The sequence below is a fragment of the Camelina sativa genome, chromosome 5 (genome assembly GCF_030686135.1).
Source record: "Camelina sativa cultivar CO46 ecotype springtype chromosome 5, ASM3068613v1".
NCBI classification, from domain to species: Eukaryota; Viridiplantae; Streptophyta; class Magnoliopsida; order Brassicales; family Brassicaceae; genus Camelina; species Camelina sativa.
The window spans coordinates 9759929-9785713 of NC_141884.1; the positions used below are offsets into that span (position 1 = coordinate 9759929).

Below are 25785 nucleotides of genomic sequence, written 5' to 3' on the forward strand. Positions count from 1 at the left end.
TTATTTAATTGATGACTAGGTAACAACCCGCACATAGTGCGGTATAAAATAATTATTAAATGTTTTTAATATAATTTTTATCTACAAAATCTATTATATCTATCGGTAACTGAAAAATCTAAAATTTGATTTTGTAGTATATATCTATAAATTTTTTTTATAATAATTATAATTTAACCCGTGAGAATTATTATAATATCAATCTTATATTATTATATCATATGAACAAAGAGTTCTTAAAATTCATTTTAAAGATTTTATGAAAATATAATTAAATGATATAATTAAGTTAGAAAGAAAATATAAGAATTTAATTTTGGAAAAAATACAATAGTAAATAAATGTAAATATTATTAAAAGCTGATGACAAATAAAGAAAATAGTGACTGTAATGCTGACACCTCATTTTTTTTGCCAAAATGTTCCTCTATTAATATATAGGGTATATTTAAATTTGTATAAGAATTGATGACATATCTAATTATTATTCAGTTAATTGTTTTTTAAATATAGTGGCATGTTAATGTAATTAAGTAGAAAATTTAAGGTTTTTTTACTAAATGTGTCTCGAGGACACATCAGCTTTTTTAAGAGAATATTTCTCTTTTAATATATAGGGGATTTTAAAATTTTTTTTGAAATCCTATGTTATTGAATGTGAAATTTATAAAAATCATTTACAATCACTTGATATTCAATCAATAATTTATAATATTAGTTTTTAGACTTTATATAAGTTGGATTTTAGAATTTAAAATAAATTCGATATATACCCACGTTTAAAAATAAATTCACTAAATTTAAACTATTTCCATAATTCTTCTAGGAAAGAAAACCATGTTTAGGAATTGTAAACTAAACAAAAAAGAAAAGGAAATATATAGGGAAAAAAAAGAAGAATAAAAAGAAAAGGAAAAAAACGAGTTAGTCTATTTAAAGAGAGAGGCGATTACAAATCGATCATTCCATCTTTTTTCTTTCTAGAAATCAGGGACCTCTCTCAAGTCTCAAGAACCCTAGAAAAATCTCGTGACTTTGGCGCTCGGGTCTATTCACGCCTCTCCTCTAGTAGGATTTGTTTTGGGGTTTTGATTTAGGGTTTCTGGTATATTTGATTTGTAGTTGTTCTTTCTTTGTCTGCGCCATGGGTGAAAGAAAGGTCGTAGACAAATATTATCCAACAAACTCTGATCCGTCCAATGTTCCCAAGAATCAGCAAAACAAGTTTAGAGTTATGCTTCCGTTTCGTATTCGATGCAACACATGTGCGAACTACATGGAGGCACGTACCAAAATCAACTGCCTTCGAGAAGAAGTAACCGGAGAAACCTATTTAGGCATGAAGATCTATAGGTTTTACTTCCAGTGCAGTAACTGTTTCAAGGAGCTGATATTGAAGACCGATCCAGAGAATTCGGATTATGTGGTCGAATCAGGTGGAACTCGCCAATGAGCAACACGAGGAGGAGAAGCAAGCCGATGAGAGTGGAGATACGATGAATTCTTTAGATTAATTTTCGATTTTTGCATATTGAAGTAGGTTTCTGGAATTTAACAAAGAGTTTATTGTTTTTTTAAATTACAACATGTTTTGGTTACATGATATGGAATAATTTTTAAGTTAATAGCCTGCTTCATTCTTCTCAAAGTAGTCATAGGGTTTGAGACACATAACCCAAAAAGGTATAACATTTAACTTTTTGACATTATCATTGATCACCTTCCTTAATTCGACTTCATCTCAATGTCTGCATCATCTTTCGTAATTGTGTCTGGAGAATCTCCCGGTAAAAGACCGAGTAGAGGCAGAGGCAGCAATGAGCTAAGATTGCAGAGGATAATAAGCGTTGATAGGTTACCAAAACTGTCTTTTGTGATGCCGAATACTTGAGTCAGTCCAGCACCCATAAGTCCACCTAGAACACTGCCTCCATTAGAGATTGACATGAGTGTAGCGAAGAGAGTTGCCTCCATTCCTTCTGGACACAATCTCGCTGCTAACACAAGAACCGGCATGAATGAAGCCTGTGACAGTTATTATTTTTAAGCTGTCAGTGCATTGATACTGATACATACCAATAATGCTGCATTAACTACATAGATTAAAATCCGAGAACTCAAAGCCTTTGAGAAACTTAATGCTAACAAAAGCTTTAAACCTGAGCGAGGACTGTTAGGATTAGAGAATCTCCGATAGCAAACCACTCGTCGCTAATTCCCAACTGTCTGTTAAAACCTGACACAAGGATAACCTGCAAAACATAAAAGCGGTCCCAAGAGTTACTAATTGATTCTGTATCGGGGATAGATGGCTAAATTCTTCACGTAAAGTGCAGTTGGGACCAACCTGAGTCATTCCAAGACCCGTGCCAAAAACTGTCGTCGCGAGAAAGATTTTTCTCAGTGGAACAGTCTTCAGGAATCCATTGTACAGTCCCACTCCGAGCAACGATGCAATTGAGGTCACAAATTTAACACGTCCCAGAAACTCCGGAGTAAAGCCAAGTTTGTTCGTACTGAGATGAATTTTAAACCAAATAACATAAGTTAGATTCTGTAGTTAATACTTAATACCATCTCAATGGATATGAAATAAGCCGATGACCAGGAACCAAGTGGAAGATGACATACGTGAAGTAAAACATTGCAGAATCCGAGTGTGGTGTGGCTTGCCATAAGAAGATAAATAAGGTAGGGAGGAAAACATTTGGTTGCTTAATGGCACTCCATAGCTGAATCATGTTCTGCTTTGAGGTCTGAAGAAAGCCAGGACTGACCAAGGTTATGTTCTCTTTCTGCCCTAATGCTGGTTTGACCACACGTTGCTCGTTCACGAGAACAGCAACTGCTGAAGTTATCAGAGGTAGTAAAGCTGTCACCCCAAATACAAACCTGAGGTATAACAGCTTTTAGAATGCCACTTAGTTAGTTATCTATACCACATGATACCCAAAAAGAAAAGCTACTGACTGTACGCGCAAATTGTGTACTGTACCTTACACCATATGACTCCAAAAGGGAGCCACTAAAGTAGGAACTCACAATTCCACCAAAAGCTGATGATCCCCAGCACAAAGACTGCAGAGATCCCGACACGCTTTGTGACTCACCACGAGCCCGTTCCACTACCATCGAGTCTACTACCTATGAAAAGTTAACCACTCAACAACTCTATATTGCAACTCAACCAGGCTAAGTAAACTAGAATGGATTAGAAAACTTACAACATCAGAAAAGGCAACAGAGAGGGAGCCAAGAAGTATACAAAAAGCAGCAGTATATTTACTATCAACAAAACCAGCCATCAAACTCCACGAAAATGCACCAAGAAGTCCCGAGAGAACCAGATACGACCTCCTCCGATAGCCAAATAAAGGCACTGAATCACTGTAAAACAGAACACGTTCCTACTATATGGTCACTACAGTTTCTTCAACAATAGAATCAAAACAAGTACAAAAGTTGTGAAGAACACATACCTAATAAAACCGTAAAGAGGCTTAACAAGCCATGGCAATGAAGAAAGACCCGTTATCACAGCTGTCTAGTCAAGAGGTATATATTGTCAGCCTATAAAGATTAATTTTTTATAAAAAGGAACTTCAAAAGCATTTGAATCAATACCTCAGCAGGATCAAGATGCAAGTCATCTTTTAGATAGAAACTAACAGCGAGCCTTGCGAGTCCTAAAACACCTTGAACAAAATACACCATAGCTACAGCAACATTGTCCGGTGATAATTCAACACCGTAAAACATGGTTCTGCTACTACTAAGACTTCTTCCTTTATTATTAATACGAGGAGGCTGTGTTCTAATAACACTAGAAGAAGAAGAAGAAGTATCTCTGTCTCCTTCTACATCTGTATTCGATACATCTCCTTCAGCTACACCTAATACACATTCCTCACAATTAAAGGAATCCAATTTCATGCAGCGATTAACGAATCAAATTTAGGATTGAATTAGCTTAAGAAACTTACTGATCCTAGAATCTAGAAGAAGGCTTTCCTCGGAATTACGCCGACGAGGAGGAAGCTCCGACATTGAAACTATGGAGGACATATCTCTGTCAGGAGGTCTCTTCCGGCGGTGAGATCGGGCGGCGATTGAAAGGCGACGTGTCCCGTTGTTGTTGGCGGAGGAGAGGAAGGTGGATGGCAAAACTGTAATTTGGGAAGGTGAGATTGGGATAGAGAAAAGATTGCGACTCGCCATTTATTATTAATGGTTTTGTGTAATTTTTGCCCACTTTCCCTTTTAAAATTTTTCTCTTTTTTTTTCCGTCTCTTGCGCTATGGAGAGAGTCTGAAGATAAAAAATGTATTTTCTCTTTTTCCTAATTTCTGACTTTTTTCATTAATACAACATTTTTTTTTTCTTTTCAAGATTTTATATTTTATATTTTATCTTTGCTAAAGTCTAAACTATTCAGTACCAAACATTGCAAAAAGGGGTGGCTGTTTGGGTACCATTGAATTTGGGTCGGGTTTTTAGATTTTTGGTTATTTGATATTAGACTATCAGAGTAAGTTCTACGGTGGATGCTAAAAAAAGATTGTTAAGTATGTTTATATTTATAATATTTAGAAAATATGAAGTTAAAAACTTTTTTAAAAAACTGTAAAAGGTATGCTCCAATGGTAGATCATAATTTTGAGTTTTTAATTTTTTAGAAAAATTATTTTGAAAATTATAATATGTTAAGTACAAAGCCATCATTGATTGATATAAACATATCCAAAACCTGGAAGAAAAAAAAACAGAACAACAAGTTAGAAATGTATAAGATTCTGAAGACTTGAGAGCAAGCTTTATATGATCATGGAGAGCAGAGAATGTCTCGCTGCTGCCTGAAAAACCAAGAGGAAGGTATAAGATTAACAAAGATGATGAAGAAAAACAGGGCATTGGCTAAAATCAGACCCTAAAAAAAATGAATTATGAAGAGTACTCTTGAGTCTTACAGTTGCAAGGTTTTGACATTTATATGAGAGACGACATCCTACAACATAAAGCTTGTTTAGCTCCATCAAGTCCAGGTATAACCGTATAAGTCATTTGTATGAAGAGTACTCTCGGTAGTATCACCATCTGCAGTAAAGCTTGTTTAGCTCCATCAAGTCCAGCTGCAATAATTAAGCATAAGTGTGTTTCCAGATATTGCATCAAAAAGGGAAACAAGAAGATAAGCATAACAATAACACTCACCAACATCATTCCATTTCACATATGGCTTCTATCCACTATTGTTGTCTTTACCATCTCTACTAACTTTATCATGGTGGACATTTCCAGATTCTTTCACAGGTTTTGGGCTTGCAGGAAACTGAAGCTGAAGATGGAGATTCTACGGTTCTCTACATAATCAACGATCAAAAAGAGAATTTTAGTATATAATTAATGCCTTGACAAATTCAGTGAAGCAATCAATCCTAAACAGAAACATAGCACTTCAACTGATGTTCTCTACATAATCTTAAATGTCGACACTCCAAAGTCACAGCGAAATCTCTTTGGAACTTGTTTGGTTGAGCCATTCAACTGATGTTCGGAAGACAGGTTCAGGAGGAATATGAGATAACTCAATCATCATCATCAGTTCATAAATCTCATTTGAGTATTTAAAATTTTTTGGGTCGGCTTTAAAATTGTCCAAAAAAAAAAAAAACTATGTAAATGTATTTGGGTAAATGTAATTGAAAGTCTTCCAAAAAATATCTGAATTAATCGATAAACTTGGTAAAAATATTACTTCAATTACTAAATTTTTTTTTGAAAGGTAAATAAAACATATTTATTGGGTTTAGTTAGCTTTCGGTGTTTCGGCAATTATACCCGAAGTATCTAAAATCGGTTTGATCGGGTTTGGATTTTTTCGATCAATTTGACAGCCTTAACATAACAACAATTATATATATTATTCACATAGTATTCTAAAAAAACACCAAAAAAATGATTACACAAAAAAAATAATATTTGAATTTGTATATAAGAGGAATAATTTTTTTTTTTTTGTAAATACGTAATGTGAATGAGACTGATTGTGTGCCCCATAAGTTGAAATTATTCGAATGCTTAAGAAAGAAATGAAAAAAAAAAAAAAACAAGGACTTGTATTATTGTACTTGGATTTTATGCATTTTCTAAAATGTCTAACATGTTTACGGGAAAAAACGAACCAACAACCTCACTTCAATTAGATCAAAAGCGATGAATGGATACTTTTTTTTCAAGAAAAAAGACTGATGATTGTCAAAAAAAACAAAAAAAAAAAAAAAGACTGATGACTGGTAGATTAAATATACTGTTCATATCATACCCTCGTAAAACCTCTTTTTTCACACCTTCCATTCAACAAGACCTTATTGTTGCGTATTTGACCGTTCGAAGCAACAAGGAACGTTCTGTTTCCTTCCTTCACCTGTTAAAAGAAAATAATAATAATCAGATCTCATTATATAAACCACAATATATATAACAGTTATTATCATATTGCCCCTAAACCTATTGGGATATTGAAAACCGGAGATCGACGGAGCCCAAGAATATGTAAATTATGAAGATTAGAGAAGATATAGTTTTAAAATATTTATATTTATCTAAATATATTACATTTACATTATCTCAGTTTAGGAAATCTTTTGTGATATATAAGAGAACATAAGTTGTAGATGAGTCTAATATAATTCTTCAACACCTTTGTGTTCTTTACTTTGATCAATCTCTCAATTCTCACAGATTCTTCACAGACTAAAAAGGAAAGAAACAATATCATTAATGGAGATCGACTCATCTACTACGATCGAATCCACCGTGACTACCTCACTTCCGGAGAAAATCCATCTCCGACCAATGACTCTCTCCGACATCGACGACTTCATGGTTTGGGCCACTGACTCAAAGGTCACGCGCTATTGCACGTGGGAGCCTCACATGAGCAAAGAAGCCGCGATCTCGCACTTAAACAACGTCGTGTTGCCACACCCTTGGCTCAGAGCTATCTGCTTAGAAAACGACCGTCCGATCGGCTCGATCTCCGTCACGCCAGTCGATGAGATCAGAGGAGAGATAGGTTATCTCATCGGGAGCAAGTATTGGGGGAAAGGGATCGCGACGGAGGCTGTGAGGCTTGTGGCGGCGGAGATATTCAAGGAAAAGCCGGAGATGGAGAGGCTTGAGGCACTTGTTGACGTTGATAATGTCGGATCTCAAAAGGTTCTTGAAAAAGTTGGGTTTGTGAGAGAAGGTGTGATGAGGAATTTTATGTATCTAAAAGGAAACGTTAGAGATATGGTCATGTTTAGTTTATTGCCTTCTGATTCTTTGCACTGATATCATGATCTGATTGCATCAACAAATATCAATCACATCAGATTTGTATAGATGATATATATCGAAATTTGTATTTTGCTTTAGTTTGTATAAATCACATTTTATAAGTTGATGTGATGCTCTGTTTCCCCTTCTTCTCATGTTGTACGTAGTAACCTTAGTAATTTATAATTTTAGGGTAATAACAAAAATAGCACACATTTTAGTTTTTCTTCCAAAACTAGCACACACATTTAAATATTCTAAATTAATTAGCACAAATTTGTATATCATTAAAAATAAAATATTAATAAATTAAAATAATAATCTCTCTCACATCTGAAACAAAATCGTGACATTGTAACCACCGAGTTCTCTCTCACTCCTCCCTCTTCGTCGATTCCAAAACTAAATGCAAACGGTGTACCACCGACGAACCCAATCAGATTTGAATCGGAGGTGAGTCATCGTCGGTCGATGTATCATCGTCGGTCAATCAACGGTGGTATCACGTTCACGTATCAGATTCACGATTCTTCTTCTTCCCCGATCATCTTCTTCGTCTTCGTGTCACTGTTCATCATCTGGTCTTCCTAATATAAGCTTTATATCCATTTTCACTTGCTATTCTTTTTTTATTGTAAAAATTGTAATCATTGTAACTTTTTGTATGTATGTGATTTTGACTTTTCTAAATCCCTAAAAACCTAAATCACCATATTGTTTGTTGCTTGTGTATTGATGTGTTTCTTAGTCGCATTTGAAAATTTCAAAAGCATTGTTGCAAATTCAGAAAGACTTTCCTGAAACATATTCTCTGTTTTCATTTTTTATTGCAGAAAATGGGGATTGATCATTGCTTGTTGGAGTTTATCTTATACTTTTCTCAATTGGAGAGATAAGAGTATGTAATTTAAAATTTGATTCAGTTAGCTTCTGATTACAAGGTAGTAGCAGTATTGCAGTAGCTGTGGAATTGTTCTCATAATCAGTGTGTTTGGCTCTTATTATTGTGGTAACATTGGTAGTTCATGTGGTAATTAACTTTGTAGAGGCACAAATATGGTCAGAAAGAATTGGAGCTGCAATAACACTCAGAATCAAAGATGAACAGTGCTCATACAAGATTGAAGTCTTCAGTTGCCATAAGAGATTGAAGTATTTACAGTTTGAGTCTTTGTATTCACATGGTCTTTGTTTTGGCATTAGAATTTTGGTTATGAAAGATAGTTTGAATGGTTTTCACCACAAAACTTGTTTGAAAACATATTCAAGAAGGTTTTGTATTAATTTTCTCGATATTTTGGTAGATAGCTGCGTTTTCACCGGTAAACATATAAGAAGGATTTGAATGTAACATTCAGGAAGGATTCTCATATATTTATGAATGATTTCTTGAATTTCAGGAAGACCGTCATGAAAAGAAAAAAAGAGCATTAGGAAGGAGTCATTGACGTTTAGGAAGAACTCCTTAAAATTTAGGAAGAATTCATTGACGTTTAGGAAGATCTTCCTAAAACATCATGTTGGATATTTCTATTTGCTACCTTTAATGTAAAACACCAATATGTGCACATAATCAAATCATTATAAATCACTAATAAAGTAATATGTGATACAATAAAGCAAAACACATATAAAGAGATTTAAAAACACATTTTAAGAAAAATTAGGAAGGATTCCATAGCTTTTAGGAAGGTGTTCTTGAATTTTAGGAAGACCTTCCATAATGACGAACTCAAACTTCCACTCAAGTGCCCATTTTCCCATCTTCATCATCAACTCTCTGATTTGTTCTTGAAATATTTGTCATCATATATATCATCAATCACTTGAGTTAGACCTGAAAACCTTATTCAACAACATGATCACTCCATGAATTCAATTTTTGTTTTAACATTACTTCGAGAGATATCTTATATATTATCCCACATTTAAACTAGTTCTGCAACACTACCAGATTGATTAACCTTAAAACTCCAAGAAACACTACCAAGTTGTCTATGCCATTAGCAAAACAATTCAAAAACTCATAACAGGCTAGATACATACCAATTCAAATCAGTCCTTCTAATCTCCATCTCCTTACAAGCTTCAATATAACATACTTATAGAAGCTTCAAAGCCTTGATTCATCAATTTCTTATACTTCTCTTTCCCCATTTCTGAAAAATGTGCTCTACACATCATCTATTTTTGACAAACAAAAAGCTTACTCAAACATTACAATAACATATAAATTTTTTTTTAAAGATTGATTTTTTTGTTAGTTAACTGATTTGGAATGATTTGAAACGAGAAGCAAGACTAAAGAGAGCTTATGAACAAATCCCAGAGTCCAAAACTCTAATTGATTTGATATCTTATTTGATCCCATTCATCATTGGTAACTCTCTCTCATGTTCCTCATTTGCACCTTTAACATCCCTATACACAACAATAAGTCAGAATTTACAAAGAACAATTTCAACATCTGACAATAAAAATTCCAAAAACTCAATCCTTACCTTGATTAACAGATTCGAGAACAACGAACAGGATTCTCTCACTGAAGCTCACCGTCGCTGAGTCCGTTTTCGTGATTGAAGCTATCGATCAAAGAAAAAGAAAGAGAACCCAACAATTTCAAACTCTGAAATCGAAAAAGAAGAAAGAAAAATTGATGATAGCCATCGATTTAGTACCTGATTTAAGCTTCACGGGAAAATCTGAGATCAGTAATGAAGATCTCAAATCGAAAAATTCATCAAGCTTCGCCGGAGAGAAATGAAAGAGAGATCGGGTTTTGATTTTTTTTGAGTTTTTTAATATAATAATATTTCTCTCTATTAATTACTCAATATTAAGAAATGCTAGTTTTGGAACATTCTAGCTGTGTGTGCTAATTTTGAAATAAAAACTCAAAATGGTGCTAGTCTAGGGTATTTCTCTTTATTTTACCAGTCTATGTTCAAATATTTAAAAGTACAAATAAACTAAATGAAACATGATTTACTTGATTAACCAACTAAATTAAGTTTAACTGAAGTACGTAACTTGATTCTTGCGTTGACTTGGACAGTGTACCAACGACCATCTGTACAATTGTACTACAATTATTAACAGTTCAATCCTCTTTGGAAAATGTGACCAGACACGATTTGTTGGCAATATTGGCATCTAGCTGGAAGCAACACGGTATGTTCCGACCAATACTTTGTTTGGCAACCAAGTAATTGTTGAAAGTCAAATGTCAAATGTAGACAACTTTCCACTCACACAATGTCACATCATCTTCAAGCACCATTTAAAACGAATAATCACAAAACAAAACATTTAAACTTTAATCTGTATAGCAAATGGTACTATTTTAGTGTTATTTTAAAGTCAATAAAGCTATAGCGAGGATCTTAATTGTTTTCTAGATCGCGATCTGTCTATAAAAGACACCGCTTAGACGTAGTGGATGTGATATCTCAAACAATCATCACTATCCTATATGAGATGGACTTACAAGAAACGCAACCAAGCATGAGCGTTTTGCCTCCGGGAAGAGTATCACTCCGGCCGATGACTCTTTCCGACGTCGACGACTACATGGTTTGGGCCACAGACCCTGAAGTGGCACGCTTCTGCACTTGGGAGCCTTGCACGAGCAGAGACGAAGCCATCAAATACATAACCGATCGTGTCTTGACACACCCTTGGCTCCGAGCCATCTGCTTAGAAGACGACCGTCCTATCGGCTACATCTTGATCATGGCGGTGGATGAAATCAGAAAAGAGATCGGTTATGTCTTAGCGAGAAAGTATTGGGGAAAAGGGTTTGCGACGGAGGCGGTGAGGCTAGTGACGGCGGAGATATTTAAAGAGTTTCCGGAGATTGAGAGGCTTGAGGCACTTGTCGATGTGGACAATGTTGGCTCTCAAAGAGTTCTTGAAAAAGTTGGGTTTACTAGAGAAGGTGTGATGAGGAAGTTTCTATGTATCAAGGGAAGTGTAAGAGACACTGTTATGTTTAGTTTCTTGCCTACTGATACTTTGATGTAATTGGATCAACAAAAACACTAATAAACATAGAAGTGATTCACATTCTATTTATATATTGGAGTTAGTGTATGACTCATACACAGAACACTCATCCAATAAGCCAAAGAGTTATAAGATTGACAACATTGCAGAAAACAGAACACTCATCCAATAAGCCAAAAAGCCAAACTAGCGGGATTACAACATCTAGTTCTATAAAGTTCTAAAACGCTTGAATAAGCTTCATGTTCTCAACATGGTTAATAAATGTGTAAATTTTATTACCTTGAAACGCTTCCGTTCCTTTGATTCCAACTCTTATGATCGTGTTCTTCTCGACATTATAGTAGAAAACGTACGAAGGCACGTAGTGGTAGAGGCAGAGCGTCGACAACACTATGACATCTATACCAATCATTCCAACAAAATACAAGTAGCCCTTCCCAACAACACTCGCCCACAAAGGAGGCAATACGTTTACATGCTTCAACCATTCATGTTCCCCAGCGTCTTCCAAAACCCAAAGCTCAATACTTCTACTTCTTCCACTAACATAGTCAAAACCTTGCGTCATAAGCAAACCTAACTTGACATTGTAGTTTATCAGAGTTGATGAAGGAGGAAGTAACCTATTAAAAGTCTCCATGACTTTTAAAATAATAAACTTCTCAGACCTAAAATCAAAACAAACTATCATATACTCTTCAGAAAACATGTTGACACGAGCTATATAGTAGTAAACACCATTGATGCATATCCCTTGATTTTAATGTATGGGATCATGTGGTGAGCAACATTGGATCATTCTCCATGACAATTTCCCTGTTCCCAACGTCAGAATCTGATGCTCCTTACAGATCCCATCAAATGACCAAGTCATATACAGTACCTTGAATTGTTTCTTAACCGGATCATACCCAAAATAGCTTCTCAGCCCACTCCTCTTCCTCGTCTTCATTCTAGGTAAAGTTAAAGATTCTCCGGTGCTAGGGTTACATATAACCGACACCAACGCTGGATTTTTCCTTCCCTTTAAGATCCGTTTTTCAGTAAGACAGACGACGCCGTTGCTAGGACCAATGAGTCCACATGCGTTGGGGAAATGTGCAAGCTGATTGGCTTTGATGAGGAGACTGGTGTGAGGAGAAGAAGACCAACCCTTGGTTTGTTTCGCAAGCAAACAACAGCTGCGGGCGAGCTGATGTTTTGGTCAAGAACAACTCCGTGAAATCTGGAAGTCTAAGTATGGTGGCCCAGAACTTGGATACGCAACGACGTATAGCTATAGATTTCGACGGCAACATCGAGAATATCTCTCGTTAATGAGATCTGTTGGGATCGGAAATGAATGTTCTCTTTCACTAATTAAGTGAGGTATTCGATCGTGTATTGCGTCGTCGGGAAATGGTTAGACCATCCTCCGAGACGTGCCGCCGCCGTGATTTCATGGTGGAGATACCGAGTTTGCAATCTCCATTTCGAAAAAAAGATTGTGCATGCTTTTTTGTTTAAGGGAAACCCCATTTAGCCTAAAATTTAGGCCTAAATATCGGAGGTTCGTTAAAGCTGATCTAGCAATTATGTAAAGTGATAAATAAGATAATAAGATTCATTAAGTATCCACATAAGTTTCACAACATCACAGATTCACCGGAAACATAACATACATATCCAACAAGGAAACAAAATGATAACTTACCCAAGAGATGCGGAGAAATAACGACGACTCAAGTAAGATTCCCATGGTCTTTATGATGAGAACTTTTAAAGAGCTATGTTACACAACCTCTTCAAGTTATAAATTCCTAAAATGCTCGAATAAGCTCCACATTCTCCACATGGTTTGAAAAGTCGTCAACACTATCACCATAAAACCCTTTCATTCCTCTAACTCCAACTCTTACGACAGTGTTCTTCTCAACATTGTAGTAGAAAACATAGAAAGGCTTATACAGAAATGCCGGCACAAACACAAATTCATTTGTACCAACCACTCCGAAAAAGCGTAATGTGGCCCCCTCAACTGCATGCTGCCAAACAGGAGGATATAATACAAAAACATGCTTGGACCATTCCTTTTTTTCCAAGTCGTCGAGAACCCACAACTCAAAACTTGTATCTCTCCCATAAAAATATTTAGACATAAGGGAACCTAGTTTCCCATTGTAATTTATCAGAGTAGTTGCACCTTGCATCGGTCCACTGAAGTTCAGAAAGCTGAACTTCTCAGAAGTTAAATCAATACAAACTACCATTATTGATTGATCAAAACCCCTGTCGGCCGCACCTAGATAGTAGAAAACACCATTGATGCATATCCCTCCAGATTTGGGATAATGGGGTAAGCAACATTCGACCATTCTCCATGATGGTTTCCCAATTCCTAGTGTCAGAACTTGAAACTCGTCATATCTTTCATAATCTCCGCATACACCTGACATGTTAGCGGACAATACCTTGAACTGTTTCTTAACTGGATCATACCCCATAAACTTAGTCAGCCCAATCATATAGCAATCGGGCTTCACTACCGGTTTCACTTCCGGTAAAAGTAACGATTGTCCGGTGCTGGGGTTGAATAGCAACGACAACACTCCTGGAGGATTTCTCTTGATACCTCTAAGAAGGACGAAGCCGTTACTAATACCAACGATATCATATAATTTGAGGGAATGGGTAAAACGACTGGTGGCTGCAGCAAAGGACGAGTTCTCAACAGGGTTTTGAGGATGCTGTAAGGAGAAGAAGACGAACCCATTTTCCTTTTCGTCGCGGAAGGCGAACAAGAGCTGCGGGCGGTCAGAATAAGATCTGGTCAAGTACAGCTCCGTGAAATCTGGGCGGCGTAGTACGGCGTTCCAGAGCTTCGACACGCAACGACATCTCGCTATAGATTTCGCCGGCAGCCACGAGAATATCTCCATCACGAGTTCGATTGAGATCGGCAACGTGTTTCCTCTTCCATTTACAAAGGTCATCGATCGCGTATTGCGCCGAGAAATGTTCTGACGCCGTGATTTCATGGTGGAGACTGGAGACACTGCAGCAAGAAGAACCCTAGACCCGCCTCAGATTCTTCAATGTACAAAAACAACAAAAAAATAATAATGTAGTCTCACTTTGCCCTAAACACGCAGTATAATAAAGTTTAGAGTTTTTCTCTGTTAATCAAAAATCTTTGGTTAAAAGAAAGCCCATCTAGCCCAAATGTTCAGGCGCGTTTATTGGATTAGGATTTATAAAAAAAAAAATACAAAATCTGGAAACATGCATTGACCAAGAATTCAGAAAAGAAGGCATTCACATTGTGATAATATTTAGGGGGTGTATTCAACTTGACATTTTAGGTGATTTGTATAAAAATTACAAATCTATGTTATTCAATTGGGGATTTTAAAAAGTCTCCTAAAATCCTCTGTTATTGAACTGATAATTTAAAATTCAACTTTAAAATCCACTGTTATTCAAAACAGTTTATGGATTTTGATTTTAATAAGTTTTAGGGATTCTGGAGGATTTGAGAGAATTTGTTTAGTTAAAAATACAGAAATCCAAATCTCATGGTTTTATGTGAGATTTGAAAGAATTTTACTATAAATCATATCAACTTTCCTAAAATCTATCAAAATTCCAAATTTCCTAAATCTCATAGAATCCTCCAAAATCATTTTTTCAATACACCCCCTTTAGTGTCTGGCCAGCAGGGGTGAGAATTTTGGTTAACCTTCGGGTTTGGTTTGGGTTCGGTTTATTCGGTTTTCATAAAACTCAACCAAAGTTAGTTTCGTTTGGTTTGTGTTCGGTTTGGTTTGGTTCGGATCAGTTTTAATTCGGTTCAAGAAAAATCAATTAATGTAAGAAACAAATTCATTGTCCTTTTTTTTTGTTAACCATTGGGCCACAACTGGCCGGCCCATTAGCCAAATTCCTACATTCGTAGAAAGCAGACTCGATTCCTGGTGTGATGGTGCCTTCTACAAATGGACTTACCTCCTGCCACTACACTAAGGTCACTTCACCAAATTCATTGTGTTTTGATATCCTAAAATAATCAACAACTTATAAATTGAATAATTCAAATAAACCACGAAAAACAAAACCTAAAAAAACCAACCATATTATAATCAGATGCCTATTAAGTAGAAGTTCACAACCTCCTTTTGGCAATATGCAATCGTGTGTAGTACTTGTGAGCTTAGAGCATGGGCATTGGTGTAGGATACATTTTGGTCCCTCAAATATAATAAGATTATTTCCAGAGTTTCTTAAGTTTGGTATGAGCATTGGTATCTCTCACAGTTGGTCCCCTGAATAAAATAATAATATTTTGGTCCCCTGAATAAAATAATAATATTTTAAATTTAAATTGTAGTGAGTCGGAGAGAAAACACAAATGAACTGGACGAACCGATTTTTGGGTTCGCCCTACCCAAACAACACCAACCACGCAGACGCTGCCACGTGTAAAGAAGGACGCAGCAAATTACGTCCCATTTGGAGGAACGTTTCTTCGAGAATTGGTTTATTTCGATCTAAATTTAAAATTTTAATACCGAAGGACGAACCAAACTAACGCTAATGTACTTGCTCTTACATATATCCAAATCTAATAATATTGATTAACATAAACACATTGGGTTATCGATAACCGTTCAGGTTGAGGAAAAACCTAACTAAATGGTTTGAGTGTATATTTGGATTTTGGTTTGGGTCGGTTTGAGTTTGGTTGGTTTGGTTCGGTTAAAATGCCCACCCGGCTTGTGATACCTTTGATGTCAAAGAACAAAAGAAAGGATCAATAAAAACATTTAATTCACAGTCTATATGCCCAAACTTTACTTTCTGTATAAATTCATACGAAGATGTGATGTAAAGCACTCTGTTTTTATTTTTCCTCTGTCGCTCTGTATTTGTGACCGTAATTTTAGTTTTCTACTGATGATATGAGTGTCTGTCTTGCCAAACAATTTCTTCTTAACCAAGCACTTCGCCTTCTCGGTATATTTTTCACCCATAATCTTTTTAGGCTTAGGAGTGTACTGAACATATTCTGTAGACTCTAGTGTTCAAACATATATATCCAGAAAAGAATCTCAAAAAATAACAGAATATAGTCATCCAATAAGCCAAAAGGAGATAAACTACAAGTTATGGACTGAATTAAGATCCCATGATCCTCATGATGACAACTGAAGAGCCTTAATTCTAGCTAACGTTACAAAATCTCTCTTTAAGTTACAAAATCCTAAAAAGACACTTCCAAAAGTTTCACATCTTCTATGTGGTCTACAAAGGTGGAAAAAAACTGTTATGTTAAAACGCTTCCATTCCCATTTCAGTTCTTCACGTGCCAGCACATTACTCATGCTTCTTCGCGCTTTTCTTTCTCATATTACATGCCTTAGAGAACCTATATCAGATGCATATCCCTTTATCACAGGAAACAAAACGTACTAATGTCCAATAAGCAAACAAAATGATAACTACTACACATGGTCATTAATCCTTGTGATGAGAATTTAAAAGAGCCAAACTAGCTATATTACACAATCTCAAGTTACAGATTCCTAAAATGCTCGAATAACCTCCACATTCTCTACATGATTTGCAAAGGCGTCAACACTATAACCTTCAAACGCTTCCATTCCTCGGACTCCAACTCTAACGACAGTGTTCTTCTCGACATTGTAGTAGAAAACATAGAAAGGATCAGACAGTGTTATCGGCACAAACACAAATTCATTTGTACCAACGACTCCTTTTGGAATCTGATCCTTTCTATGTTTTCTACTACAATGTCGAGAAGAACGATTGTTCCTTTTTCAATATTGTACTCGTAGATATATAAACTCCAACAAAGTAAAACTTGGCCTCTTCAACTACATTCTTCCACAAAGGTGGCAATACATATATGTATATGCTTGGACCATTGTTGCTTTTCGAAATATTAAAGAACATACAACATGATACTTTTTTACTTCTTCAATTCACAAAGGAAGACCTTGATCCACATGACCAGGGCCGGCTCAAACTTTACCTAGACCCAGTGCTATTTTCTAAAAACCCTCTAAACATTTACTATTAGTCATGTGCAGTGCCGGCTTTCCAATGAATGGAAAGCGTTTCATCATAACAGTTTTTTCCACCTTTGTAGACCACATAGAAGATGTGAAGCTTATGGAATTAAGGCTTATGAAATATGTGTCTTTTTAGGATTTTGTAACGTTAATTAAGGCTCTTCCATAACGTTAGCTAGAATTAAGGCTTTTCCACCTTTGTAGACCACATAGAAGATGTGCAGTGCCAGACCTAGTGCTATTTTTAGGGTTTTGTAACGTTAGCTAGAGTTAAGACATGGTCATTAATCCTTATGATGAAAACTTAAAAGAGAAAAACTAGCTTTGTTACACAATCTTCAAGTTACAAATTCCTAAAAGGCTCGAATAAGCTCCACATTCTCCACATAATTTGAAAAGGCTTCAACACTATAACGTTTAAACGCTTCCATTCCTCGGACTCCCACTCTAACGACAGTGTTCTTCTCAATATTGTAGTAGAAAACATAGAAAGGATCAGACACCTTTATCGGCACAAACACAAATTCATTTGTACCAACCACTCCAGAAAAGCATAAGATGGTCTTCTTAACTATATTTTGCCAAACAGGAGGAAATACATAAACGTGATTGGACAATTCCTTTTTGTCGAAGTCTTCCAAAACCCATAACTCAAAACTAGGCCTGGGCACTAATACCCGTTACCCGTATTCGACCCGTTACTCGGCTCGTACCCGTCCCGAAAAAAAGGTACCCGCAGCTTTAGGGTCGAGTAAAGGGTATTATAACTATATTACCCGTGAGTAAGGGACGAGTATAGGGTATTAGTTTAGTTTTCAATACCCGTCCCGTTACTCGGCCCTTTACCCGTTTTGCTACCCGACCCGTAAATACCCGTTAATATTTTGTATTATTATTATTATTATTTATTATTAATTTATAGAGTTAGAGTTAAAACCTAAGTTCAACTTAGCCTAAGTGAATTAATATATTATTTTTATTTTCAAAATTCGTAATTTTATAACTTTTGGAACTATATATTGCATAAATTTATGAATTTTTCATTTTTTGGATTTCAAAAGATAAAATTATTATTGCGATTATTAACATTTTTTTATCGGGTACTCGTTTTCCGGGTAATAATAAAGGGTCGAGACGAGTAAAGGGTCAACTATTTTTTACCGGGTACCCGGAGAAACGGGTACCCGTTATTTAAGGGTCGAGTATGAGTAAATTTTTTCTGTTACCCGTTAGGGTCGGGACGAGTAAAGGGTCGGAGAAAATTCAAGGGTACCCGTCCCGTGCCCAGTCCTGCGCAAAACCACTACTTTTCCCGTTAAAATAGTCAGACATACAAAAAGGAAGAAGAAAAAAAATACTCTCTCTCTCTTGGGCGATGCTGAAGGCGACGGCGATCTAGGGTTTTTGACCTAGAAAGGATCTGGTGGAGATTTGGGGGTTTGTTTTTGGAGATTTTGGGATCTTCCAAGTTACTCTGGCGCTTTGTTCTGGATTTGTGGATTTTCGATGGAATAGCTTTGGATGCGGCTTCCCGATTTCCTCGATTTGGAGTGATGGGGGCTTGATATGGTCAATACTTTGGGGGATTCTTGTGCGTGTTTCGCGGTTCACTCTGGAGATTAGGTTTCTATTTGGTGCTACCAGGGATTCAGATGTATCAGAGGTTTACAAGGAAGAACGAAGATCTCGGGATTGTATTCTTTCTCTTGAGCGATGGGGGTTTTACAAGGTCGGTAACTTGCCGTTTGTGGTTTCACATCTGATCTATTTTAGGTCTGAGAAACTGATGTTTGAGGCTGAATCTCTGACTTATTGGATTTTTAAGAGCGGATCTTCTTGTGGTTTGATAGCTGGGAGAGTTCAGAGATTGGAACTTCATTGTCTGCGATTTCTGACAGATACGGGATTTGATATGGGCTGTCATAGCTGCGGGAGAAGGGTTTATGGGAAGTTTATCAGATTTGGTCGATCGGTGGAGTTAAGGTTTGTGGTGCAGGGTGTGTGGGTCGTATCAACCTTGATGGGAATAATTCCATTTGTTGTCTTGGGGAATCAATCTTCTTCATTACGGTTCCACCTTCAGTATCTTCGGAGTTTAATGCTTTGCTGGATTGTTTGGTGGTGGTTTCACTATAAAAGAAGGTTGGGAATCATTATGTTTCGGCACTGCTTTCTTGATTATCTTCTCTTCATTTTGCTTTTGGTTCTTTTGGGTCACAAAGTTGTGTGTTTGAGAGTGTTTGTTTGGGTTAATATGTCGCAAGGTAGTCTCATGGGGAAGGGTTTAGCGGGTCAGAAAGAGGGGGAAGTGATGCCAAGGCGCAGAATCAAGATCTCATACTTCGACAATTCGGCTATTATTGCGGGTTACTCAAAAACTGTGGTCGGGAGGTGTTTTAACCCACAAGTGCAAGACATGAAATCGTTGTTGATCATGTTGCCTCGCATTTGGCAGGTTGAGGGGAGGGTCGCTGGTGCTGATCTAGGATCAGGCAAATTTCAGTTCCACTTCGACGAGGAGGCGGACATTGTTGAGGTTTTGTCCAAGGAGCCTTATCACTTTGATTCCTGGATGGTGTCCTTAGTGAGGTGGACACCAGTGGTGGATCCTAATTATCCTTCATCACTAAAATTCTGGGTCCGGATTTCTGATATTCCAATCTAGTTCTGGGCGGAACCCCTCCTTAGAGACATTGGTTCTGACTTGGGGGTGGTGGAGGCTGTCGATATTGACAGAGGGAGGGTGCGAGTGACCATCGATGGTCTGAAACCTTTGTGTTTCGAGACGGATATCGAGTTCTTCAATGGGGAAGTCACAGTGGTCAAGTTGTTCTATGAGAGGTTGCATGGGTGGTGTAAGAAGTGTAGTAGTCTTTGTCATGATGAGGTTGTTTGTCCCCTTGCGAAGGGTAAGGATTTGGCTTCTAGACTCTCTCCCTCGAAAGAGAAGCAAGATGAGGGTCAGCTTCTGAGCTACAAAGGGGCGGTTCTGGCAGATGTGAGAAGGGGTTCTTCTTATGGTGGTGCTTCCAAGGGATATCACAATGGGTCTCACCATGGGGGTGCTAAACCTAGAGCAGAGGATCATTCAGGCTCGTCGTCTCGCAGAAAGGGGTCGTCCAAGGGGGCTTCTGGTTCGGGTACCACACAGGAATTCCGGGGAAGGCAGGGTCTCCCTAGGGGTCAGGCTCGGCAACAATTTGCTCCAGTCTTGCCACCAGTTTCGGAGGAGATAGGGGAGGCAGAGGTGGGGCAGTCAAAACAAAAATCTGTCAAGAAGGCTTTATTTCAGGATACTATTGTTGAGGAAGGGTCTAACAGCAACATTGGTTTGGTGGAGAGCCCTCATGAAGAAGGTCAGATTCTCGATGGTTCGCCTGGAGCTGTGGGTAATGTGTGTTTAGGATCACAGTCGGGTATCCCTCCTATGGATACAGTTGGTGTTAAGGTTGTTAAGGAAAAAGCGGGAGAGGAGCAGGAGGGGATTTTACTTGGTGGTTCTTGTGCTGTTACAGTCGCAGCGGCAGGTTCGAGTGCCCCTAGTGTTGAGGTTCCAATGAGAGAGGTTTTGGCTGAGGATATTTCAATTGAGGAGTTTTCAATTGTGGAGGAGCTCGATATTGGAGACTTGGGATTACACGGTACTCGTGTTGTTGACAAGGATCCTATGGTGGTGGGAGAGACTGCTGGGGAGCTTTTTGACATGGAAGAAGATGATATGTTGGCTGAAGAGGGGGCTGACAAAGATCTGGTGGAGTCAGATGGTGTAGGGGATGTCTACATGGCACCGACTAGCGGGGATATTCAGGCGGCTCAAGGGGAGAAGGGGAAGAAAGGAAAGGACATTTGGTTCTTAGGGGGGTCAGCACGAAGAAGTGGAACACTAATCTGCTATTGTCACCAAGGCGAAGACCTCCTCTAACTGTTCCGGCTCTTGGGGAAAGCGAGCATACTCTTAAGGCCCAGGAAGGGCCTAAGGGAGGTCACGGTGGACTAAAACCACCAAAACCAATGGTTTTTAAATGAATATTATGAGTTGGAATTGTCAAGGTCTCGGAAATAAGGCCACCATCGGGAATCTCCGGGATCTATGGAATAAGCATAGGCCAGACTTTTTATTTCTAATGGAAACAAAGCAATCATTTTCTTTTTTGGAACAATTTGTAGGCCATTTTGGCTATAAAAATTTAAAAACTGTGGAACCTATTGGTTGTAGTGGAGGGTTGGCTCTCTTTTATAATAAAGACGTTTTTGATGTGTCAATTTTATTTGAGTCAAACCGTTTAATTGATGTCGAGACTGTCTACAATGGGCGAGTAATTAATCTCACTTTTATTTATGGGGATCCTGTCCCTAAAAATCGGGGATTTAGTATGGGAACGGTTATTGAGAATAAGCTCAACTCGGTCGACTCCCTGGTTTATTATTGGGGATCTCAATGAATTAACAGGTAATCATGAGAAGAGAGGGGGTAAACTTCGTCCTGCTTCTTCATTTCTTTCCTTTAATGGGATGATTCGGGATTGTGGTTTCTTGAAATTTCCATATCTCGGAGATTGTTTGTCGTGGAGGGGTTGGAGGGATAAAAAACCAATCCGTTGTCATTTGGATAGGGCTTTGGGTAACGAGGACTGGCATGATTTGTTTCCGGACACGGTTACAGAATATTTGCCAAGGATCGCTTCGGATCATGCCCCGCTTATTGTCAATATAGGTGCCAAGAGATCGCGAGGGAGACGAACTTTTATGTTCGATCGTAGGTGGGTTGGGAAGGCGGGTCTGATGGAGTCTATTTCGCAGGGATGGAACGGGGGACATCATGAGGGTCCGACATCTTTTGTGGACAAAATTGTGAATTGCCGACGAGCTATATCTCATTGGTGCAAGGAGCAGGTTCCGTTTGGACGTGACACTATTGAGGACCTTAAACGCCAGTTGGCAGTGGCTCAAGCGGATGATGCGGTTTCATTGGGGGTTATCACTGATTTAACCATGCGTCTGCGGGACGCCTATAATGATGAGGAAATTTATTGGTATCAAAAAAGTCGTAATCGATGGATGCGGGTGGGGGATAAAAACACGAAGTATTTTCAAGCTCAAACAAAGCAGCGACGGGCTCGCAATAGGATCACTGGCCTTTATGACAGGAATAATGTTTGGTCAACTAAGGATGATGATATTTGCACGGTGGCGGTCTCGTATTTTGAGGATTTGTTTACTTCTATTAATCCGTCAAATTTTGAGGATGCTTTAAGCGAGGTGAAGAGGGTAATAACGGAGGACGTAAACGAACGTTTAACAGCTCCAGCAACGGAGGCGGAGGTCCGTAAGGCCTTATTCCTGATGTCTCCGGATAAGGCCCCGGGACCAGATGGAATGACAGCGTTGTTCTTCCAGAAGGCTTGGAGAGTGGTCAAAGAGGATCTTGTGGCTATGGTAAATCGGTTCTTTGAAGAGGGTGTTTTTGATAAAAGTCTGAATAGGACGCATATTTGCTTGATTCCGAAGGTGGCTAAGCCAACCTGGATGGCGGAAATGCGGCCCATTAGCTTGTGTAATGTGGGGTATAAGCTTTTTTCAAAAATCTTGTGTCAACGGTTAAAAGGTGTGTTACCCTAGCTTATCTCGGATACGCAATCTGCTTTTGTCCCAGGACGATTGATTTCGGATAACATCCTCATCGCTCAGGAGATGTTCCATGGATTATGAACAAATCCATCGTGTAAAGGAAAATTTATGGCGATCAAAACGGATATGAGTAAGGCGTATGATAGGGTTGAATGGGGTTTTATTGAGGCTTTGTTACGGAAGATGGGCTTTGGGGAGACATGGATTTCTCGGATTATGTTTTGTGTCACTTCTGTTGAATATAAGGTTCTTTTAAATGGCCAACCCAATGGTAGGATTGTCCCCAAACGGGGTTTACGGCAGGGAGACTCTTTGTCTCCTTATCTGTTTATTTTGTGCACGGAGGTCTTAGTTGCAAATATTAAGCGGGCAGAACGGGAAAAACAAATAACAGGGATTAAAGTAGCAAACAAGTGCCCGCCAATTACGCATCTGCTTTTTGTAGATGATAGTCTTTTTTTCTGCAAAGCGGATAAGGTTCAATGTGGGGTTATTTTGGATATTTTAAAACAGTATGAGGCTGTATCGGGTCAGCAAATAAATTTTGCCAAATCCTCGATTCAATTTGGTCATAAGGTGGATGACGCTATGCGGACAGAGATGCAGGGGGTTTTGGGAATTTCGAATTTGGGTGGGATGGGATCATACCTCGGGCTACCGGAGAGTCTGGGAGGGTCCAAGACAAAAGTTTTCTCTTTTGTTCGGGACCGTCTTCAGGGACAAACGACGGGTTGGTCGGCAAAACTTCTTTCCAAAGGGAAAAAGAGGTGATGATCAAGTCCGTTGCCACGACTGTCCCCACTTTTGTGATGTCTTGTTTTTGGATACCGAAAACAATAACGTCAAAACTTACGAGTGCAGTGGCAAATTTTTGGTGGAGTACTTCAGGACAGTCTGGGGGGTTGCACTGGTTAGCTTGGGATAAACTCTGTTGTAGTAAGCAGTTGGGGGGGCTTGGGTTTCAGGAACGTCGATGCTTTTAATTCGGCATTGCTGGTAAAACAACTGTGGAGGCTGATTGAGGCCCTGGATACATTGTTTGCTCGGGTTTTGAAGGGCAGGTATTATCGCAATTCCAACTCTATGGATCCGATACGCTCTTATTCTCCATCTTACGTGTGGAGAAGTATTACTTCCGCTAGATCTTTGGTTAATAAAGGCCTTATTTTACGGGTTGGTTCGGGGGACTCCATTTCGATATGGACGGATCCCTGAGTACCGGCTCAATCCCCAAGACCAGCGTTCAGCAAGGGTCCCCATAAGGATCCTTCTCTTAAAATCTCTCATTTAATTGATTGTCACACTAATACTTGGCGTATGGATAGGCTCAAGGAGTTTCTTGCCCCGGAAGATGTTGATCTCATAGGGGCTATTCCTTTAGGAAGTCGTCGCCTAGATGATTCCATGGGTTGACATTATACGAAATCAGGAAAGTACACTGTTAAATCTGGTTATGAAGTGGAACGTCGTCCTGCTCCACAGCTTACGATAGTCCCTCGAGTGGGTCCAGAGATAACACCTCTGTTGGCTGCTGTCTAGGATGTCTCCTGTCCACCAAAAATTAAACATTTTATGTGGCAGGTGTTGACAGGATGTATTTCGGTTTCGGCAAATCTGCGGCGGCGGGGTATTCCGTGTGACTCCGCGTGTGTACGGTGTGGGGCTGAAGAGGAAACAATTAATCATGCTATTTTCCGATGCTCACCGGCTCGGCAGGCGTGGGCTTTAGCTCAGGTTCCTGTCGGTCCTGGCTCTTTCCCGACGGAGTCTATTTATGCTAATGTAGACCATTTCTTAGGTTCTTCTAATCCGGGCTCTCAGACAGCCGCGTTCCCGTGGCTTATGTGGTATATTTGGAAGGCGCGAAATGCTCGTATTTTTGAGAATGTGATGGAAAATCCACTGGATGTAGTTCGCTTGGCGGAGGGGGAGGCGAATGTCTGGTGGAGGATGAGGATCAACCCCACACTCCACTTGTCCCCTCTACAAGACAAAGGGGGCCCACCCCTTTTCTTCCTACTTCTTTTACAGGATATCGGTGTTTTGTTGATGGCTCTTGGAAAGCGACAAATGCTCTTGCAGGTGCAGGTTGGTTTTGTTCTTCCACTGAAGATTCGAGGACAGATATGGGAGCTACCAATATCCGACGAAGTTTGTTGATATAGGAACCCAGATGAGGGAACCCACGTGGATAGATGGAAATAGGCAAATGGTTGATAACACTGTTCTGCCTATTCGGTGGATGATAGATGGAACGCAGTGAAGAGATGGAGAATAGACAAATGGTTGAAAACACTGTTCTGTCTATTTGGTAGCAGTGGAAGATGAAAGGATATATGGGTGGATTGAGGGACGCCACACAGATCTGTGAAAGGATCTATGATAAGTCAAATCTCAGTCTTCAAGGATTCACACACAAGAAGAAGGAGAAAAGGGTGGTTGCTTCTATCTCAGAAGATAACCTAAGAAAACTCTCATTTTATTTCATTAAAATTAAAAGGTTACATTACTGAGAAGGGACCTTATATAATGGTCCAGCAGCGGGGGACCTTCTAGGGTCGAATTTTATTACAAATAAAAGGACTAAACTTGCAAAAACAACAGACTCGATTTTAGGACTTAAATAAATAAAAGACTCATAAAGACCCAACGGTCGATTCCTGCAAACAAGAAAAGAACGACCATTTATTATTTGAATTCAAACACTTACCTTGATAATAGCTCTCATGCACGCTCCAGCCCTTCATTGATTGCTTCG

At 38.6% G+C, this 25785-nt stretch overlaps 4 protein-coding genes, 1 long non-coding RNA gene and 2 pseudogenes across 8 annotated transcripts; 3 read left to right on the plus strand and 4 right to left on the minus strand.

The window, feature by feature from the left end:
- Window positions 1-1541: 1541 nt before the first annotated feature.
- On the minus strand, window positions 1542-4369 carry LOC104786392 (folate-biopterin transporter 1, chloroplastic). 3 transcript variants are annotated; one of them, XR_015556619.1, is made up of 9 exons: window positions 3984-4299; window positions 3625-3893; window positions 3480-3544; window positions 3225-3387; window positions 2996-3144; window positions 2632-2906; window positions 2348-2516; window positions 2160-2252; window positions 1542-2025 (listed from the first exon to the last, which is right to left on the minus strand). XR_015556619.1 is itself a non-coding variant. In XM_010511804.3 (9 exons), exons 1-9 carry the CDS (start codon window positions 4216-4218, stop codon window positions 1726-1728), a joined length of 1704 nt encoding a protein of 567 aa, XP_010510106.2. In that variant the 5' UTR covers window positions 4219-4369; the 3' UTR covers window positions 1542-1725. The 3 variants fall into 3 exon arrangements, 2 of the variants coding, with proteins under 2 accessions (XP_010510106.2, XP_087305873.1); XM_010511804.3 differs by having other exon boundaries at window positions 2632-2892; window positions 3984-4369; XM_087449747.1 differs by having other exon boundaries at window positions 2632-2892; window positions 3480-3540; window positions 3984-4366.
- A 2087-nt stretch (window positions 4370-6456) lies between these two features.
- LOC104786393 (uncharacterized) lies at window positions 6457-7442 on the plus strand. Its single transcript, XM_010511805.3, has 2 exons — window positions 6457-6552; window positions 6742-7442. Exon 2 carries the CDS (start codon window positions 6781-6783, stop codon window positions 7333-7335), a length of 555 nt encoding a protein of 184 aa, XP_010510107.1. The 5' UTR covers window positions 6457-6552; window positions 6742-6780; the 3' UTR covers window positions 7336-7442.
- A 2147-nt stretch (window positions 7443-9589) lies between these two features.
- On the minus strand, window positions 9590-10125 carry LOC147943464 (uncharacterized). The gene is made up of 3 exons (XR_015598466.1): window positions 9999-10125; window positions 9822-9902; window positions 9590-9741 (listed from the first exon to the last, which is right to left on the minus strand). It is a non-coding gene; the product is annotated as an uncharacterized LOC147943464 (long non-coding RNA).
- Window positions 10126-10633: 508 nt separating this feature from the next.
- LOC104786395 (uncharacterized) lies at window positions 10634-11394 on the plus strand. Its single transcript, XM_010511806.3, has one exon. The coding sequence runs from the start codon at window positions 10798-10800 to the stop codon at window positions 11341-11343; it is 546 nt and encodes a 181-aa protein (XP_010510108.1). The 5' UTR covers window positions 10634-10797; the 3' UTR covers window positions 11344-11394.
- A 112-nt stretch (window positions 11395-11506) lies between these two features.
- Window positions 11507-13066, minus strand: LOC147943465 (F-box protein DOR pseudogene; annotated as a pseudogene).
- Window positions 12904-14403, minus strand: LOC147943466 (putative F-box protein At3g23960 pseudogene; annotated as a pseudogene). Its single transcript, XR_015556622.1, has one exon. The product of XR_015556622.1 is annotated as a putative F-box protein At3g23960 pseudogene (transcript).
- A 7334-nt stretch (window positions 14404-21737) lies between these two features.
- Window positions 21738-25342, plus strand: LOC147943467 (uncharacterized). Its single transcript, XM_087512255.1, has 7 exons — window positions 21738-22963; window positions 23993-24088; window positions 24353-24411; window positions 24457-24560; window positions 24609-24965; window positions 25059-25178; window positions 25277-25342. Exons 1-7 carry the CDS (start codon window positions 21738-21740, stop codon window positions 25340-25342), a joined length of 2028 nt encoding a protein of 675 aa, XP_087368381.1.
- The last annotated feature ends 443 nt before the right edge of the window (window positions 25343-25785 follow it).